The sequence below is a fragment of the Mustela nigripes genome, chromosome 4, assembly GCF_022355385.1.
Source record: "Mustela nigripes isolate SB6536 chromosome 4, MUSNIG.SB6536, whole genome shotgun sequence".
NCBI lineage: Eukaryota > Metazoa > Chordata > Mammalia > Carnivora > Mustelidae > Mustela > Mustela nigripes.
The window spans coordinates 167,436,574-167,455,715 of record NC_081560.1 but is presented as its reverse complement, the minus strand read 5'-3'; the positions used below and the strand labels follow the sequence as shown (position 1 = coordinate 167,455,715).

Sequence of the window (19,142 nt, the reverse complement as noted above, 5' to 3'; positions counted from 1 at the left end):
TCTCTGTGTTAGAGACATAACCATGAGGAAAATAGTGGTAACCACAGACCAGATAATAGGGTGTGGTCTTCATCTTAATAAAGATAGTCCTTGTGTGGACATGTTTGTGAGAACCAAGCCCATCTTCTGAATCATGGCCTAAAGTACAACAGAATATTCATCACCTGATACAGACATTGCAGATCTTTGGGCTAAAAGCCATTAAAATCCAGTAACAAATGCAGCTGTCAAGTGCCTTCCTCCTTTTTTGTTGAATTGTTTTTCCTTGCTCCCCAGTAGAGATCAAGCCTCACACACATTTTAAACAACTGGCCTATTTATATTCAGTAATTCCTTTTTTAGAGATCATCTTTTTCTCTGAGCACTATTGAACTTTTCATCTCCTCAATGCATCTGACATCCCTTCCATGTCCCTTCGAGCCTATGAATACAAATCACTTGGCTTATCCCAGTTCTTAGAGAGATTTAACAGTGCCAGGGTGGGCAGGTGAACAGTGCCAAACAGAAGACTAGGAATGACAGGTGCCCCAGAGATTACTTAAATAAATAAATATTAAAGGGTACCTGAGTTGTGCAGTCGACTGAGCATCAGACTCTTGGTTTCAGTTCAGGTCATGGTCTCAGGGTCATGAGATTGATCCTCATGTTGGGCTCCATGCTTAACCCAGAGTCTGCTTGAGACTCTCTCTCCCTCCCCCTCTGCTCCTCTCCCCCACTTGCATGCGCTCTCTCTCTCTCGAATAAATTTTTAAAAAATAAATACATTTTTTGAAAAATTTAAATAAATAAATAAATAAATACATGTTTGGGGGCACCCGGGTGGCTCAGTGGGTTAAGCCTTTGCCTTTGGCTCAGGTCATGATCCCAGGGTCCTGGGATTGAGCCCCACATTGGGCTCTCTGCTTGGTGGGGAGCCTGCTTCCCTCTCTCTCTCTTTGCCTGCCTCTCTGTCTACTTGTGATCTCTGTCAAATAAATAAAATCTTAAAAACAAACAAATACATACATACATACATACATGTTTTAAAAAAGAAAAGAAACAAGTTACAGATAATCTGGTAGAGCATGTGTTAAAAATAACACATGGCATTTTTAAACTATTTAAGTGTATTTTCTATAGGTGATATATTTTAATATTATCCTATTGTCTTAGTTCTAAATTCTCCAAGACAGATAATGAAACCATTTTTTTAAACCTCCCATGTGTTAGATAATGAACATAGGACAAAACAGAGGCAGGAAAAAGTCAAGGGAATGATTCCCCCCTCCCCGGACCCCATATCCCTCTGTAAGCTGTAAGGTGGTCTTCTGGGGAAGGTGGAAGGCCTTTGGAACTAGGGAAAAGGAAGGAAATTGCTGGGGTCAGTGGCTGGCTTGGAAAAATCTCATTGTCATCCCAGGTCCTACCCTCTTTCTCATCCTAACAGCAATCACTCAATGCCCTGTGTCTTCCCAGCCTCCCCGATACTGGCTCCCTTGGTTCCTTTCCTCTTTTCATCTTTGCCTTCCTAAGCTTCAGCCCTTAGATTTCACCTAAACTACTACCCCGGTGTCCTTTATTAGTTTCTCTGTCTCATCTCTCTGGTCCACTCTACATGGTCATCACACTAATCTTTGTTCCACCCAGTTCCCATCATTCCATTTCTCGACTTCCCATAAATCCCTTTCACCCATGGAAGGACGTAGGCATTCCTCAGACTGGCATTTCAGATTTCCCATGATCCGACTGGCACACCCTACACGTCCAACCTCTCCCATCTACTCTTTTTTTCATGGTATGTTTTACCATCTTCCACCCAAGCCTTACTCTTTCCTAGGTCGGTGGCTCTCATGCTGGACTCTGTGCTTGAAAATTCAACTCTGCCCTCAGTTTCTTAATAGCACCCATCCTTTTAAGTACAGCTCAAATGACAACTCTTGTATGAAACAATAGCTGACGCCCACAGCTGGGTATCCATATATTTTTTTCATGTTGTAAATTCCTTAAAGGCACGTTTTACATCTCATCTTCAATTGTATCTCCACACCCAATGCCTTGCTCAGAGTAGACACTCAATACATATTAGTTTACTCATTCAACAAACAAGTATGGGTTCTGACTGGATAAACGAATAGATCTGAAATTAGAAATGGAAGAAAAGAAACCAGGTGCTTTGCTATTATTTTAAAAAGGCAGCAAAGAACACAGTTTGAGAACAATTCAGGAACCATTATGGACAGGAAAAGCAGATGGAGACTTTAAGCCCATGTGTGAAGGGCAGGAGTTGGTATACTGTGTCTCAGTTGCATCCTTCCAAAAGTCCGACTGCTCCATAAACTGTGACATATGCTGTTGTCTTCATTGTTTACAGGGAAGTCTTACTATCCAGGAGTATATGCAACCAGAGAGAGAGCCAGGCAGAAATATGGTCTTCTGGTCTTCGAAATAGAATAGCAAACTGCAATAATTATTGTATCATTTTTATTTTAATATGTAGGAATTTGGTGTTTTTTGTTTGTTTGTTTGTTTTAAACCAGTGAATTTACTATCCAACAAAAGAGCTGAATCACTGACTGTAGGTACTGGAATTATCTCATTAAATATAAAATGATTTTCCCTCACCTCCTTCTCAGGGAACTTTTTATTGTCTCTTAGGGAGACAAGGCAAGTATATCCCAAAACTTCAGGATTCCTGGAGGAAAGTATCATCAGAACAACATATCACTATGAAGTGATGTTGTTTTATGAAAGGAGAGTCACAAAATCGATGGAAATCGATAGGGTACATTCCTTTAAACCAAATAGATAAAGAAAACTCTGTGTTCACATAGATTAACAAGGTAGTGAGTAGTCATTTGACAAAAATACCCAGTTACCAAAAAGTGGATTTACACATCACTTTTCAGAAACTTGGCAGCCATGTAAAATGGGGTCCACCTATACTCAATGCTGCTCAGCAAGTGATAAGAATCTGGTCACCAGGTGCCAATCTGGGCTACACGTGAACAGGCATCCTTTCTCCCCAACCTATTTAAAAGTCAGTAAATAATTTGGGGAGGATGAATATTTTTCCGGTTGCCACTTAAGGGAATTTTCTTTCTAGTCCATCACACATTGATTAAACATGACTCATTAACACAGCTCTGAAAGGAGCGGGGAACAAGAAACACCTTTCCGGTCTCTTAGTCACTGCTCTATCCTAAATATGATTCTGTTCCTTTGTTTCAGCAAGGATTTTGTTTGTTTCTGGTTAATTCAAAACATTTAAAAGACAGCTCCCTTAGTACCAGGCGTATGGTAGGAACTTGATAAACAAATGTTGAATGAACATAAGATTTCTTTCACTCCATGTACCAAGATAATGTCTTCTTATAAATGATTTTGCTAAGTACAGTAAATGATGAATGTTGAGGGGCGCCTGGGTGGCTCAGTGGGTTAAAGCCTCTGCCTTCAGCTCAGGTCATGATCCCAGAGTCCTGGGATCGAGTATCACATCGGGCTCTCTGCTCAGTGGGGAGCCTGCTTCCCTCCTCTCTCTCTGCCTGCCTCTCTGCCTACTTGTGATCTCTGTATGTAAATAAATAAATAAAATCTTAAAAAAAAAAAAAAAGATGAATGTTGAATAACGAATATAAATGCTAGAGTTCTTTTAATTTTCTTCTCTTCCAGAATGCTTAGTGCAGGACTCTGTAAACAGCATACACATGCACACATAAACATAGACTTAATAGCTATTGAGTTAGCTCAGAGGATCTTGGATGAATTACTTTGGAGTTTATCTATTTTGGGTGTGACTTTTCCATTGTTCCTGGAGAATTATGTTATTACAGTACCCCAAGGGGGGAAAAAGCCATGCTGATTCCAACGGTTCGTTAGCATGTTATACAGTCGTTATGGTTAAATAATTGGTCTATGGTTGCCAAGTCATAATAGATAGATTTTTATCTAAATGCATCAAGAAATTATATCAACACCATAATGCTGTTGGCGGCAAATATCCCCACTATTCAGACGGTTTTCATTCTGATTTAAGTTGTCATTTGCTCTTGGCCTGATCTATTTTGATAATGTCTATTTTCTTTCAGTTCAAAGCTATGGGCAAATTTAAATTTCAATGATACACCAGGCAGTGGGAAACGAGAGTTCAAGAGTTGAATGGAATATAGGCTTTGTCACTGTGTGTAAAAAAGCAAACAAAACAAAACAAAAAACCCCAACCTAGTCCTCCTCTTGTGTCTTCCTTTACTCTCACATGTCTACAAGCCTACAGCACTTTGGACACTCTGTTTACCAAATGGGGGCAGACAAGGGGAGGGGTTCCCACATCAGGCAACTCCACAGCAACAGCTGTGTGTCCTACAATTTATTTCAATTCTGACACTGTCTGTCTGGAGACAGTGTCAGATCCCTCAGGGTCAGGGCTCAGTCCCACGAGATTGCCCCCCACTGCAGACACTGGTCATAAGCAATAATAGGTCCCCAGGTTACCTACATCTACTGTCCAATGTGGCACAAAATCCGAGGTTCCCATGATCTCCTCGCTCTTGGATTCAATTATTTGCTAGAGGAGCTCGCAGAACTCAGGGAAACATTTATGATTACCAGTTTATTAAAGGATATGATAAAGGGTACAGAGGAACAGCCAGAAGAAGAGAGGCACAGGGCAAAGTCTGGGAAGGTCCTGAGCACAGGAGCTTCTGTCCCTGTGGAGCCAGGATGCCTCATCCTCCTGGTATGTGGATGTGTTCATCTACCTGGAAGCTCTCTGAACCCCATACCATTGGTTTTGTAAGGAGCCCTCATCAGGTAGCTATGATCAATCATTAACTCCATTTATAGGCCCTCTGCCCTTTCTGGAGCCACTTATTAGATGTAAAATCTTTGGCCTGGTTACTCAACCTCACTGAATTTCACTTTCCTCAGCTATAAAAGAAAAAAAAAACACAGTAGTACACACCTCTTAGAGTTGCTATAGGGAATAAGTAAAATAATGTATATAAAATACCTGGTACACAACAGACCTTAGAAAAGGTTAATTCCAGTCTCTCTTCCTTCTTAATAATCCAAACACTCACATGGTAACAGTATGGAGTTGCTTTCTTTTTTCTTTTTTAAAGATTTTGTTTATTTATTTGACAGACAGAGATCACAGGTAGGCAGAAGGCAGGCAGAGGGAGAGAGAGAGGGAAGCAGGCTCCCTGCTGAGCAGAGAGCCCGGTGTGGGGCTTGATCCCAGGACCCTGGGATCATGACCTGGAGCCGAAGGCAGAGGCTTTAACCCACTGAGCTACCCAGGCGCCCCCCCGCCCCGAGTTGCTTTCTAATGTCAATTTAAGAACATTTTTCTAATACCTAAAAACACCTCCCTCCCGTGGCTCATGAGGCCTTGCGTGATCTTGCCCCTGCTCGCTCTCTAGCTTCTCTCCTACTGCCATCCTCACTTCGTTTAGGACACTTAAATAGGGTGGCATCACTTTTCCTCAAACTTACTTGGCTTCTTCTACTTCAGAGCCTTCTCAAATATTTTCTTCCCTGTCTAGATTCTAGAACAATCTCAATCCCTCCTTTCACCTGTGTGACCTCTGCTCAACCATCCTCTTATTAGTCCAAATGTTATCTTCTTTGTGGGACTTGCCCTTCCATCCCTCCTCCAGATGACCTCTCCTCTCTGATAGAATCCAGAATTCTTTCTTTATAGTAGTTACCACATTCTTAATTGTGTATCAATGCATAATTGTTTGTTGTGAACCTCATTTGTTATAAATTGTGCCCCCCCAACCAAATTCAGATGGCGAACCTCACCCTCAGTATCTTAGAAGGTGAGCACAATCTGGAGATAGGGCTTTTAATGAAGTAGTTAATGTGAGGCTGTTAGTATGGGCTCTAATCCAATCTGACTGGTGTCCCTGTAAGAGATTAGGACACAGGGTGAGACAGCTGGGATGCACACACACACGGAAAAGGCCGCGTGAGAACACAACAGGAAGCCAGCCCTTTGCAAGCCAAGGAGGGAGAGGCTTCGGGAAAAACCTAGCTGCTGACATGTTGGTCTTAGACTTCCAGCTTCTGGAACTGTGAGAAAACTAATTTCTTTCGTGTAAGCCACCAGAATGTTGTCCTGGAAGCCTTAGCAGAGTAGTACACTATTTAAGACCTACCTTCTTCCATTAGACTGTGAATTCTGTAAGGACAGGGAATATGTCCATATTTCATCACTGATCTCTCAACATACAGTTTAATGTCTGGCTCTAAGCCTGTTTTTGTGTAATTCAAGAATGAATGAGTAAGGGGCGCCTGGGTGGCTCAGTGGGTTAAAGCCTCTGCCTTCGGCTCAGGTCATGATTCCAGGTTCCTGGGATTGAGCCCCGCATCGGGCTCTCCGCTCCTTGGGGAGCCTGCTTTCTCCTCTCTCTCTCTGCCTACTTGTGATCTCTGTCTGTCAAATAAGTGAATAAAATCTTTAAAAAAAAAAAAAAATGAATGAGTAAATGAATGACTGATGCAGGCTGATGTTGATTTTGTGCTGTAAGCTCCCCATCTTCCAGATCCCCAAGGCTCTTCTCCTATGAGATTGACAGCAGACACGTTGAATAAGTATTTATTTCGGGTAGGCAGGAACATCCCAGAAAGGAAGAACCCAGTAGTGTCACATTCTAGGTCACCGAAAGGCTTCTGAGTGCATGACTCCAGGGCTGAACGTTGGGGGCTTAGGAGTGAGACCCCCCCACAGGTGGTGTGCGGTGGTCTATGCTGTTCCACGTGGGTGAGTGCCCACCATAGCAGGGCGCAGACACTGCGGGAATCCAGCGGCTCCCCTCGGGATTGGGAATCCCATCTAAGTGAGCTCCAAGTTCAGATTCCCCATTATTAGTGATAGCATGAGTCTCAAGCTAGACGTTAGGGTCCTCGAAAGCCAGATACTAAGCAAGTATTTGAGCATTATGCAGATTGGTATAAATTGACCCTTTAGGGAAGTCTAATGGCTCCAGGAAATGAGCCGAAAATAGAAAGTTTCTGGGAGTCCACACACGTCTTTGGGTGTATGGAGACTTAACCCTCCTCAGCAGTATCTCTCCATTATTTGGTGGCTAAGTGCTTAAAATCTTGTCACTAACCTGTCACTCTTTGGAGTAAACATCATTATATCTGGCTGCCCCCTTTTAAAAAACGAATCCCTATGTCATCAATTGTCCCACTTTTCAGTCACTGACATCTGATTTTTAAATGAGTTCGCCCCTTTCCTCCAGGTGGGCTTGACCGGGCCTGGGTCAGAATGAAGCAAAGAGGGCAAAGGCCGATGTAGGAAAAACAGGTCTTGACTATAAATCCGGCCAACTTCATAGTTTTTCTAGGAATCGGACATTCTGCCCACAGGCACCCCCACGAGCCTGGCCACCCTGTGAGTCACACACCTTAGGATTTCTACCATTCTCTGGCCACAAGGAAGGGGAATGCCACGCTGTGGCAGGACTGTGGTTATGAAAGATAAGGAAACATAACAAAGGGCATTTCCTTTACCTTTGTTCCTTTCTCCCCACAGACCCATAAAATGGTTAATGGGACTCCCCTGGTCTGAGAAATGTTCTGCCCCCCCCCCCCCATAAAGTTTGATTCCTGGAGGCAGATCTTTTTTAAATGCCCAAGTGTCAGATAATTGGAAGGGTGGAGTAACTGTAAGCCCGACACACCTTTGTCAGGACTTGTTAGGGAGTGAAGAACTAAAAGAAACGAGGGGGAGAGCAGGAGAAGTAAACATTTTTGAAAGATCACTCAGCTCTAACACACCTAGGCTGGGTCCGGATAAAAAAAAGGGGGGGTCTGCAAACGTCTCGGAGAAAACATCAGGAGGAGAGAGAGAGAGAGGGGGTTTTATTCCAAAGTTGTTTCCAGTCCCTTCCAAATCTCAAAGAAGGTAAGTTCCAGGAGGGATTCGTCCTTCGTCTCCCTTCCTCTGGGACTTTGACTTGGCATTGCTACTTGGAATTTGCGTGTTTGTTAGAGAAAATAAGATGAAATTGTTAGGGTTCAAGCATTGCAGCAGAACACAATTAATTGATCCAAAAGTTCCTTTGCTTTCTGCATTCTGCTTGGGGGAGGTCTTTTAAAGGAATAGTCAGAAAGATTCCTCTGGGCGAAGAAGAAAGCCGGTTAAGATAAAGTGGGCTCTCGTGGCCAGTTGGGTTTTCTTTCTTGGTATTATTTTCAGTATTGTAAAATGGCTTGTTAAGTTATTTTATTCAGAATAGGAGAGAGTTATGGTTCCTTCGATCTCAGTCTTTGGCACTTGCTCTCCCCCCTCCCTCCATTCCCTTCTCTTCCCTTGAAGCAGAGACTAGCTCAGCGGTGAAGTCACAGAGAGGGTAAGTGGGGGCTTGTAGAAACGGCCCCCGAGCGCGAAGAGCTGAGCTACCGCCTGGGCTTCGCGCCTGCAGGTCCTGATTAAGTTGGAGAGGATGGTTGGACATTACTGTTTACCACGCTCTCACAATACCGCCTCTAATCTAAAGTAAAGTGTAATATCTGAAACAGTATAATCCAGGAATTTCCTGGAGTCAAATTTAGAACAAGGAAAAAAAGAAAGGGAACGTTTTGTCTGTGTAACACACCTTTCCTGGCCAATTTGCCCCCTCTCCCCAGATCATTCTGGGGTGAGAATTACCACCTTCAGTATCTCACTGGACGGCCTTAACTGCTCAATGACAAATGACCATGTTGCTTTTTTTGAAGTGTAGACAGAGCACCTGGCACATGGCTTCATGTGAGTCGCAGTTCATCAGTAGGTAATAGTCAGATTTGCTAATGTCCGTAAAATATAGTGAGGTTTTTTTAAAGATAATTCGAAAAGCCGAGCTGTTTCTCCTCACCGCTGTCTGCTGCATCTTAGAAGTAAGGCACAGATCTAAGTCAGCTCCTGACGGCTGCCCTTCAGAAAATTGGAGGCACCAGCGTTACTCTGAGCCTCTTCAAAACACTCACTCAAATCTGATCAGAGTTGACCTGGGGACAGTGACAGAGTCTTGCCTCAAGCTTGGATAGAAACTCAGATTCGTGAAATTGATCCCACCTAAGAACCAAGCTCATTCTCAGATTATGCCTGACCAGAAGCAGCCTTGGTCTATGCGGTTTGGCTCATCTGCTGTTATTAACAGCAGCAGGACTTCATGAAAAAGGGCTGTAAACAAGAGGCAGCATCACAAACCTGGTGCCCAAACTCCATCGACCCCAAATTCTGGAAATCAGGGGTGTCAGATGTAGCCAGGTGCACACCTGATGCTGAGGTTTGTAGAGACCAAAGCCTCTGAGACAATCCACCCTAGGGCGCTGGTTTTCCTGGCATCAAACTGCTTGCTCCATCCGTGTTAACAGATCAGAGTAGTGCATGGTTTTCTCACCCTGTGACCATTTTGTTGTTTTGTTTTTAGATTTGAAGCATACAGAGATGGGAATAATAAAAGCTGTAAAAAAAAAAAATACTTGTGGTTCCTTAGCAGAAGCTAGGGATTAATTCTTATAATAGGAACTAGAAAATACTTAGCTTCTCCATTCCCTTCCTTATTGAAGACTAAGTGTTTCGTGGGTCATTACTTTTTTTATAAGGTCTTTTATTTTATTTTATTTATTTGAAAGAGAGAGACAGATAGAAACAGAGATAGTGGGGCGCCTGGGTGGCTCAGTGGGTTAAAGCCTCTGCCTTCGGCTCAGGTCATTGTCTCAGGGTCCTGGGATTGAGCCCCGCATCGGGGCTCTCTGCTCAGCAGGGAGTCTGCTTCCCTTCCCCTCTCTCTGCCTGCCTCTCTGCCTACTTGTGATCTCTGTCCCTCTGTCAAATAAATAAATAAAATCTTAAAAAAAAAAAAAAAAAGAAAAGAAACAGAGGTAGCGAGAGAGCACACAAGAGGGAGAGGGACAAGCAAGCTCCCCTCTGAGCAGGGTTAGATTTCAGAACCCGGGATCATGATCTGAGCCAAAGGCAGATGCTTAACCACCTGTGCCACCTAGGCGCCCGCATGGGTCATTAGAGTAAGGTCACTGTGAGAGCTGACTCTCCGTAGCAGTGTTTTGTCCTGATTCGTGGGCGTGCCATCACTGGAATGGTTTTAGGTGAATGTGACATAATTTAAATGCAGTGGAAAGAAAAAATTCTAAAGAGTAGAAAAATGATTTTGAATTGTGTCTTTCTGCATAAGAAAATACCATGAGATCATTTTTCTACATCTTCTAAAGAGCATTAACTAGGACATCACCATGAGCAGCCCCTTAGCACTACAGGTGAAATTAGCGTAATTTTGGAATTGAGAACCTAGAGACCTGCTCTTCCTTGGTTCTAGTGCAGTGGCCTAAACATCAAATAAGTTAAAATTAAAGAGTTAAAAAGTATGCTACTTGACAGTACTTCCATTAAGTAGTGTTTTGGGCGGAGAGTGAGCTGGGCAGGGAGGCACAGGCTCAGGCATGTGTCAGGGCTTGAAACTTTCCTTTCCCTAGCGTTACACTTCTTAAAACTATCCGCACTGAGAATGTTTAAAAAGGAAGTCCTGCAGGGATAGGATAGGCCCTATGGGACGATCCCAGTGCAGGTTTGTGCCTCGACCCATCACTTTCCTTTCGATGACTCACTTAAAAAATTTTTCATCGTGTTTGAATTAGAGGAATCTGCCTCCCAGCATAACCCTGCCACTTCAGACTTTCGGTGGCAAAGTCACCAGAACTCCGGCCTGAGTGTTCCAGGCCCAGAAAATCATTCTGAGCAGCCATGGGACTCAGCCTTCTCAGGGGCTTCGGGCTGAAAGAGAGGCAGGGGCCCATCCACCCACACCCAGCTCAGGCCCATTCTCTCCCTGAGCACCTTCTAGTAAGGATTCCCCAGGTCCTGGAGGCGGCTATTTGATTTCTTAGCAGATGGCCCCTCTCCTTGTGCCCTCTGGAAGTTGGGGAACCCATGGCATTGTGCTATACACATCAAAGCTCCATCATTAGCACTTAAGAAAAAGATTGGGAATGCCTAGGACAGTGGGTTATTTTTGTGGGTACAGAAAGAACAAGGAAACACTCACTACGTTTACTGCCTGGATGCTGAGACCTTCATCAATGGGAGCTATCCTCAGTCTGCCTTGATGGCGACAAGTAAAGGAAACCCAGCCAAACCCAAATGGATGGCTGCTGACAGCCACTTTCTTTACAGGATCAAAACACACAATAACTTGCGGGAAGTAAAAGCCTCCAGGGCCTGTTATAAACAGTACCTTTCAGGATAGTGTTTCCTATCAGTTCGGGTACCACCCTAGGTGGCTCCCCATAAGCGGCCAGGTGCATTTGAGTGTTTAATCTCCAAAATGCCTCCTGGTCCACGGCTAACGACCAATTTAACAAAACAAAACAAAACAAAAAAAAAAGCAGAGGGGCTTTGGAGATACCAAAGGCAATTACTGCTTAAAAGCTTTCAAAAAGGGTATCTAGAGGCAGGTAGGTTTGTATGACAGTAGTCAAACATGTTCTAGCCGGAATGCAGACATAGACACAGGCCAGGTTTGGCCTTCTCAAGAGGCTGGACTCCATTGTGAAATTGTTTATGGAGCCCCTCCTGTTTGGTTCTGGGAAACATACCAGAGTCAAAGCCACCTTCTGTGGCTTTTCAGATCCAGTCAGGAGTTTTTCCATGATGCCTCATTCCTTGCCTAGAGCTGCACTTAAGAAACTCCAGTGAGCAAGAAGTTGGCACGTTCAACCAGGCCCTGAAGCTAACTGTGCCCATCTTGGTTCATTCCACCAGCCTGCTGAGCAGCCGGTCTCTTGTGATCTTGGTTTTCAGTGGGGAAGTCACCTGGGGCTGCATTATGACTTTCGTGGGCCCTGGATATATTCAATTTTGTGGACCCCTTCCTCTATTCAAAAAAACAAAACGAAACAAAAAACTTAAAAAATTACATTTTATAACTGCATTGAAAGAATATAAACCAGGTTGGATTATATTCATTTCTCCTTCTGATTTTAAAGATACTCTTTTTAACATCTATTTGAGAGAGAGTGCGCGCGTGCACATGTGCATGAGCAGGGGAGTGGGGCAGAGAGAGCAGGAGAGAGAATTCTCAAGTCCTCAAGCAGACTTCCCACTCAGCACAGAACCCAACTCAGAGCTAGATCTCAGGACCCGGAGATCATGACTTGAGCCAAAGGTCAAGAGTCGGTCGCTTAACTGACTAAGCCACCCAGGCACCCCATTTCTCCTTTTGATTTTAAATTAAAAAAAATTATATATATATATATATATATATAATTTCACTCAAATATATATATATATATATTTGAGTGAAAGAGAGAGTATGAGCAGGAGGGAAGGGTAGAGGGTGGAGAAGCAGACTTCCCACTCAGCCTAGAGCCCAATGCTCCATCCCCAGACCTAGAGATCATGACCTGAGCCAAAGGCAGATGCTTAACCAACTGAGCCACCCAGGTGCCCCTCTTCTTCTGATTGTAAAAAGAAATTAAAACACTTTCATGGGCCCCAAAAAGTGTGATAGGATTAGGTACTGTGCCTTGTGTGCCTAACAGATAAGTGACCCTGAAGTCACCAGGCAGGTAAAAAAATCTGAAGGGAGAAATCTTAAGCAAGGCACATCCTGGGCAGAAGTGGCTTTCCCTGAATTCCAGAATCCAATTTGAACTGCATCCAAAAGAGAAAGGGAAGGTTAGGGGGAGGAGGAAAAACACAGGAAAAGCCAAATTTCAAGTCTTCCCAGACATGGGACTGGAAGCCACATCAAGAACCCAGTTGGGAAGGGGCTCCCTGCTGTGCTCCCCTGTGTGTTTAAGCCTCAGCCCCCACCCCAGCCTCTTGCTGTCAGATGGCTTCAGTCCATCTACACTTCAGGACACAGTGGACAAGGTCTCAATGGTTTTCCCTTCTGGAAGCAGTAAGTGAGGAGGAACATAGATAACATAAAAATATGCCTTTCCTACATATTTCTGTAGATTTTACACATTTTCTTCATATACTTTTCCTTATTGTGCCTGCAAATAAGCATAGCGGGGCTAGCTTATTACAAAGGGAAAGTTCCATATTGTAAGAAGTGTTAAGTGCCTTACAAGTACCAGTAATACAGTAATTTTTTTCCTGATTTAAATCCATCAAATGTCAGGATGCCTGGGTACGGGGATCAAGTTCCATATAAGACTCCTTGCTCAGCAGGGAGCCTGCTTCTCCCTCTGCCTGTTGTACACGCTCTCTCTCTGACAAATAAATAAAATCTTAAAAAAAAAAATCGATCAAACATCATTCTCCCATCTAAACTCTAAATAATGAAGTATTCTATTCATCAAGTTCCCTGTAGGACACTAAACATTATGGGATACAACAAAATGAGTTCGTTAAAAGCAGCATGTGCATTTGTCTTGCATATCTGCAAGACAGATATCCTTCAGCTGTCTGTACTTTTTTTTTTTAATATTTTGTTTATTTATTTGACAGACAGCGCAAGTAGGCGGAGAGGCAAAAAGAGAGAGGGAAGCAGAGCAGAGGCGGGGGCGGGGCTCAATGACCTGAGCCAAAGGCAGAGTCTTTAACCCACTGAGCGACCCAGGCACCCCTCTCTGTTACTTTAGCAAAGAATGGAGGTTTTCTAGTCAAAGGTCAGGGTGCCATGTAATTCCACTACTACTCAGGAAGGGGCAGTCTGGTCGATAAGATCCTTAAAAAAGAGCTCCCCATAGAGGACAGAATCCAAAGTGGAACTAACCACTTTGTGCAGTCGAAAGTGGACTCCCTCTTATAACTGAAACAAGGAGTAGGAGGGACTCTGTAAAAAAATATGCACAAGACAGAATTATGCCTTGAATTCTGGGAGTCAAGTGTTTTTGTTTCTCAGCTTGCATACTAGGGACCTATACTTCCTAAAAGTGACAGTAAGTGTCATGGCTGATCATGGTTTTTGGCTTTTCTGCAGGTGGCTATGGTATGGATGTAACCAAGAAAAACAAGCGAGATGGCACCGAAGTCACTGAAAGAAGTAAGAGCGTGAGACATAGCATTATAAAATAGAAAATTTGGAAAGAGTAATTCATGCCTGATTCCATCACAACTACTGTCTAATTTCTAAATTATTTATAGTCTTTCTTTTTTTTTCTTTTGTTTCACTGTATCATTTAAAATGTTTTCCTAAGTAGACTTTATTCCCATATGATGGATTTTATTGATTTTTATTTTAACATTTTCTTCAAAAATGAAAACTACCATTTCAACATATAGTTCTCATAATTAGTACTTTTAATAGCTGCATAATATTCTGTGAAATGAATCTGCCAAAGGCATTTAACCATTTATTTAGAAGACAGGGCAACAGAAATCCAAAAGAATAATATCCTGCTTACTGCGGGGACAAAGTTAGAATAACACTGGTGTCGCAGTCACAATCTACACTGAAACAGAAAACAGACACATTTCTTTTGTGAAACTGCCCAAATCATAAATTCAGAGACATTTAAATTGTCCCCGAAACGGTTCCGACTCTTTCATTTGTCCTGTGATTTTCATATATCTCTAATAAAAAAAATTCTGGCTTCCCAGACTTGGAATGTTAGGTTAAGAAATCATTTATTTTTATGTGTCCAAGAATCCCAAAGGTCCACACAATGAGAGGTTTAGTCAAAGCTCAAGGACTGTTACTCAAATCAAGCTGCCATTTTAGTCTGAAAAACCATTTCCTGTTATGCATGGAATGCAGCTTCTGCCACAGTCCTCACCCCAGGTTCCTGCCAAGACAAGAAAATCAATTAGAAAAGTACCATGTGAAGAAGGAAAGGAGTGGGGGCAGCAAGACTGGTGCAGGACAGAGCAGTGTCGTGCCCAACGGCTTAAACTGGTGCAAAGGATCCTGCACCTTTTCCCCTTTAGCCTCCTGTACCGATAGGCATGCGCACAGACACAGCACACGTGCACATATACCTGAGCATGTGCACATGTACATCACGCATGCACGTATACCTGGGCATGCGCACACATGCATACACCGCTCAAGTGTGTGACGTGTGACGTCAGTAGACTGCTGCTCCTTTATGTCTGGCACAGAGGGAGGTGGTAATGACGGTCACCCTTAGAGAACAGCGTTGGCCCCGCTGTGGTTGTACGAATCTGCCCACCTCCCCATGTTGCTGCAGGAGAGAGGTCGGTTCAGGAAGGCAATAGGTTTCTCTTCTAACTGGTGTTTAAAACATTCTGGAAGCTTTTATTACCTCTATAGACTCATCTTCACTTGGGAGTCCAGAGAAACTCAGCCTGGGGAGGCAAAGGCACTGGTTCCTGAAGTCTGTCTTTGATGCATCTGTCCCTAATTTCACCAAGCACCAAATGTGACTTACTAATAACCCCCGGCCTTCTTAAACAACCCCACATTCAGGGATGGCCCTGCAGATTTTAGCATGAATTATGTCCTTCGGACACCTCCAGCTAAAAAAGAAGTACAAAGTGATTATCCACTTCATAGTGAGATCAGCCAGGATAATGCCATGGCCCCAGCCGGACTGGGTGACCTTTGGAAGGGGCAGACAGCGTGTGGCTCAACACATTTGGGGTGACCTGAGGCCCTGGTCCTCCTTCAGAGGTGAATCCAGGCCTGGACTGGATCTCATTGTTAAATGAGAGACATGAATGCCAAGGTAAGTCATCCTTCTAACCAGTGGGTAACTACTTGTGGTTCCAAAGGATATAAATGTATTTTCCAGGTCCATTAAATCCCATCGTTATTGCACATATGTTCATGTGCAGAGAGTCAGAGCACATACCCTAAAGCATGAGCATACAAAAATCTATGTTAAACCTAATTTAGGATGCTGAGCCTATGACAGATGTTAGACCTTGCCAGGATATAGGGAATTCAGTGTAGTATATCTGATTTTTTAATTTTCTTTTTCTAGTTATCACGGAAACAGTAACTACAAGACTTACATCCTTACCTCCAAGTAAGTGACTGTCGAGAGCTTTCTTCTCAGTAAGGCATGTCTGAAGGACCCCACATGCAACATTTCCCGTGGGCACTACTCTTCAGTTGAGCAAAACCAAAATATCTGAAATCTCTTTTTTAACAGCTGTATAGACATTAACTTATAACAACCACAAAACCCACCAGTTTGAAGTATATATAATTCAACGGATGTTGGTACTGTTAACCTTAAAAATAAACTGGCCAGTTATTTCACCAGCAAAATGTGGGTTTATTCAGAAATAGCAAAGAATCACAACCTGGAACAAACAAGCTAAGTTTCATATCAGAAACCTTATCCAGCCTGAGCAGAGAATGGGAGAAGGGAACCACCATCAGGCTTCTGTCTGAGTCCACTAGTTTTCTGGGGCAGTCCTTAGGTTGAGTGGCTTCTGTATTGGAGAACTGAGCCCTAAAGCTACCCCTGCACCTGCCAGGCAGCATGGCTCACAGAGGATGGGGACGAGAGGTCAGAGCATGACAGCCGCCATGGGGAACACCAGCGACACAGAGCTGTCACTCACCCCTTCAACAACTCTAGTGGATGCCATGTCTATAGCACTGACCAGGCCATCTCCAAAAAGCAAGCCCAACCCATGTCCTGGCCTCACAAAGCCATTCATCACTCAGCTACCTCTTCTAATGCTTCAGCTTTCCTAATGAGCAACTTGCTATGCTCTGCCCAGAAGACTTCCCTTTTAAATCAGGTGGAATATTTGCTCTTGACATTTCTATCGCAAACAAACGCAGGGGAATGTGGCAGCTTGCACCTGCAAAGGGACACCAAACCAGCAGGGTCGTGCGTGATAAGCCAGGGGTGGTCTCCGCTGCGGAGCAGGAGAGGACCTCTCCTGGCCTGATTCCACCCATAAACTGTCACCGCTTCTTGTTTGTGCAGAAGGGGGAACCAGCAACGGCTATGCTAAAACGGGCTCTCTGGGTGGAGGGAGCCGGCTGGAGAAGCACAGCCTGACCCATGGCAGCAGTGGCTACATAAACTCAAGTAAGTGCCTGCTGGTGGAGGGACTGGGGGAGAACAGGTGGACAGGGGCAGAGGGATCCTACGAAGAGAGGAAGGGTCACAACTGCTTGTCATCCATTCCAAGTGCTCCCAGTTGTGGTGTAACTGACACAGAAACCAGCCAAGGGGATACTTTCAAATAAGATGCACTAGAAGCCTCATTATAATGGGATCAGTTTTCATTTAGTCCCTAATATAAATAACAATGCTCAAGAATGCTTTGTGGGGAGGTGCTCTTTTCCCACTGAGTCACTCTCTAGAAGCCCTTTCTTTTAGGGAAGGGTGTGCACCCAAGAGGGTTTACAGTTTGAATTAACAATAACAACAACAACAAAAGAAAATTAACCACTGGGTTACTCCGCTCAGGGAGTCTAGTGACACACAATCCCACATTGAGTTTCCACTGGGCAAGCGTGGACACAGGCTCATTGTTCCCAGTGAAGCACTCTTTCACCGTAGCTTGCAAACCAAAATGAGACAGAGTGAGGAAAAACAAACGAAAAACAAGCACACGTATAACCCCTGAGGCCATTTAAACCACCTTCAATTGACACTGAAAAAGAAGACCCAAGACGCAAATAGCCAGGTTGACCAAGAGGCGTGGTTGCCGCTAGCTGTCAAAGTCCAGGGACACGTCGTGGGATTGTATCCTAGTCCATCCGGCAGTAAGCTACAATTAAATGCCAGGTCCTCAAGAAAAATCCTGCCAAAGCCTCTCCCTTGCCATGTGCAACCACGTCCACAAAGGGCCCCCCTGCCTTCCTTTTGTGGTCGGCCGGGGAAGGACAGCGGCGGTGACAGCGATGATCTCACCTCCCATTTCTGAGCGGGGTTCTCAGAAGGCCCTCTGGGCCCCCCGTAGGACCCTCTTTTGTTTAACCTTGAGCAGCCTGAGCGCAGTTAGCATAACTGCAAAGCCAGTCGGAGGTGCTGTGAGAGTTGATGCTTGTCCCCTCTGCAGGTGGGAGCACGCGAGGCAATGCCTCCACGTCCAGTTACAGGAGGGCTCACTCCCCCGCCTCCACTCTGCCCAACTCACCTGGCTCCACCTTCGAAAGGAAAACGCACATCACTCGGCATGGAACATACGAAGGTATCAGTCTGTATATTGCATTTCATTTCATTTCATTGTAGATGTCATTTGTGCAGAAAGGTGGATTTATGATAGCCTGGGGATGCGACCCAGGGCCAGAACGAGCTTCTGCCCTGGCATTGTGAGGAGCAACTGGTCAGACTGTGGGGTTGGGGGACATAAAGACAAAGGGACGTTCCAAAAGGACTTTCATATGCTAAAGAAGACTCACTGGATAATGGAGGCCTGCCTATTGCCAAGCTAAGGTGGTTTTTCCCTCCAGCAAGGCAGACCGTAGTGCTGGTGGGCGCTTTCTTGTCTCCTACTCTGCCTATTTATCAGTGGGCTTTTAAGGACCTTTAATTTAATCTACATTTCTTTCTGCCTTTGCTTCCCACATCAGTTTCATTTCTTTTATGGGCTTATGTTACTTGGAGATTTCATTGATTGACCTGCCCCCTTATTCATTCATCCATTCAGTTTTATCTCATATCTACTGTGTGTTTAACACCGTGTGGAATGCCTTAGTGGACACCGTGGGGGCCAAGGGCTGGTTGCCTCAAAACCGGCCACTGTGGCTTGAACATTATTTTGAGTTAAAAGCAGTCCAAACCCAGCAGATTCAGGAAAAACGCTTTACCTCCCCCTCAGCTGCCTGCTTGTACCAAGAACGGAGCGGTTACCAGAGATTCTCCTTGTAAGGGCCTCTGTAGCCAAAGTGGCCCCACCTCAGTTGAACAACCATTTTGTTGTTTATGCAGTAAAACTTAAATTGACCCCCAAGGGGAACTTACTTAAAAGCAAGTTGGGGAAACCAGTTCCAGGTAACAAAGCCCAAATACAGGGGCGGGGCGGGTCAGGTGGAGACATCCAATCAGTAGAGCACGCATACTGTCTCCCTAGCTACCAAGGAGTGTGGGCCCCACCTTTTGGGCACCTAATTCTGACCAAGGTGATAGGCTAGTTCAAATAGCTACTATGGGATGAATTGTAACTCAATTGGCCACCCGTGTGGGACCTAGCATGACTGTGCAGCTTTCTCTGTGTGTTGCAATCTCATTGGCCACCTGTGTGTGGCCAGGCCCAACCACATGGCCCT

The 19,142-nt window shown here is 44.3% G+C and overlaps 1 protein-coding gene across 3 annotated transcripts in view; it reads left to right on the top strand.

Moving 5' to 3' along the window:
• Positions 1-19,142, top strand: part of COL17A1 (collagen type XVII alpha 1 chain) — an 84,206-nt gene that overhangs the window by 24,504 nt on the left and 40,560 nt on the right. For 2 of the 3 annotated variants that reach the window (XM_059398508.1, XM_059398506.1), the window contains exons 3-6: positions 13,920-13,982; positions 15,886-15,930; positions 16,849-16,953; positions 17,933-18,064. In XM_059398508.1, the coding sequence (XP_059254491.1) occupies positions 13,920-13,982; positions 15,886-15,930; positions 16,849-16,953; positions 17,933-18,064 (345 nt within the window). Of the gene's footprint in view, positions 1-7,699; positions 7,892-13,919; positions 13,983-15,885; positions 15,931-16,848; positions 16,954-17,932; positions 18,065-19,142 lie in introns of those variants that run through there. The other variant, XM_059398507.1, reaches the window with a different exon arrangement.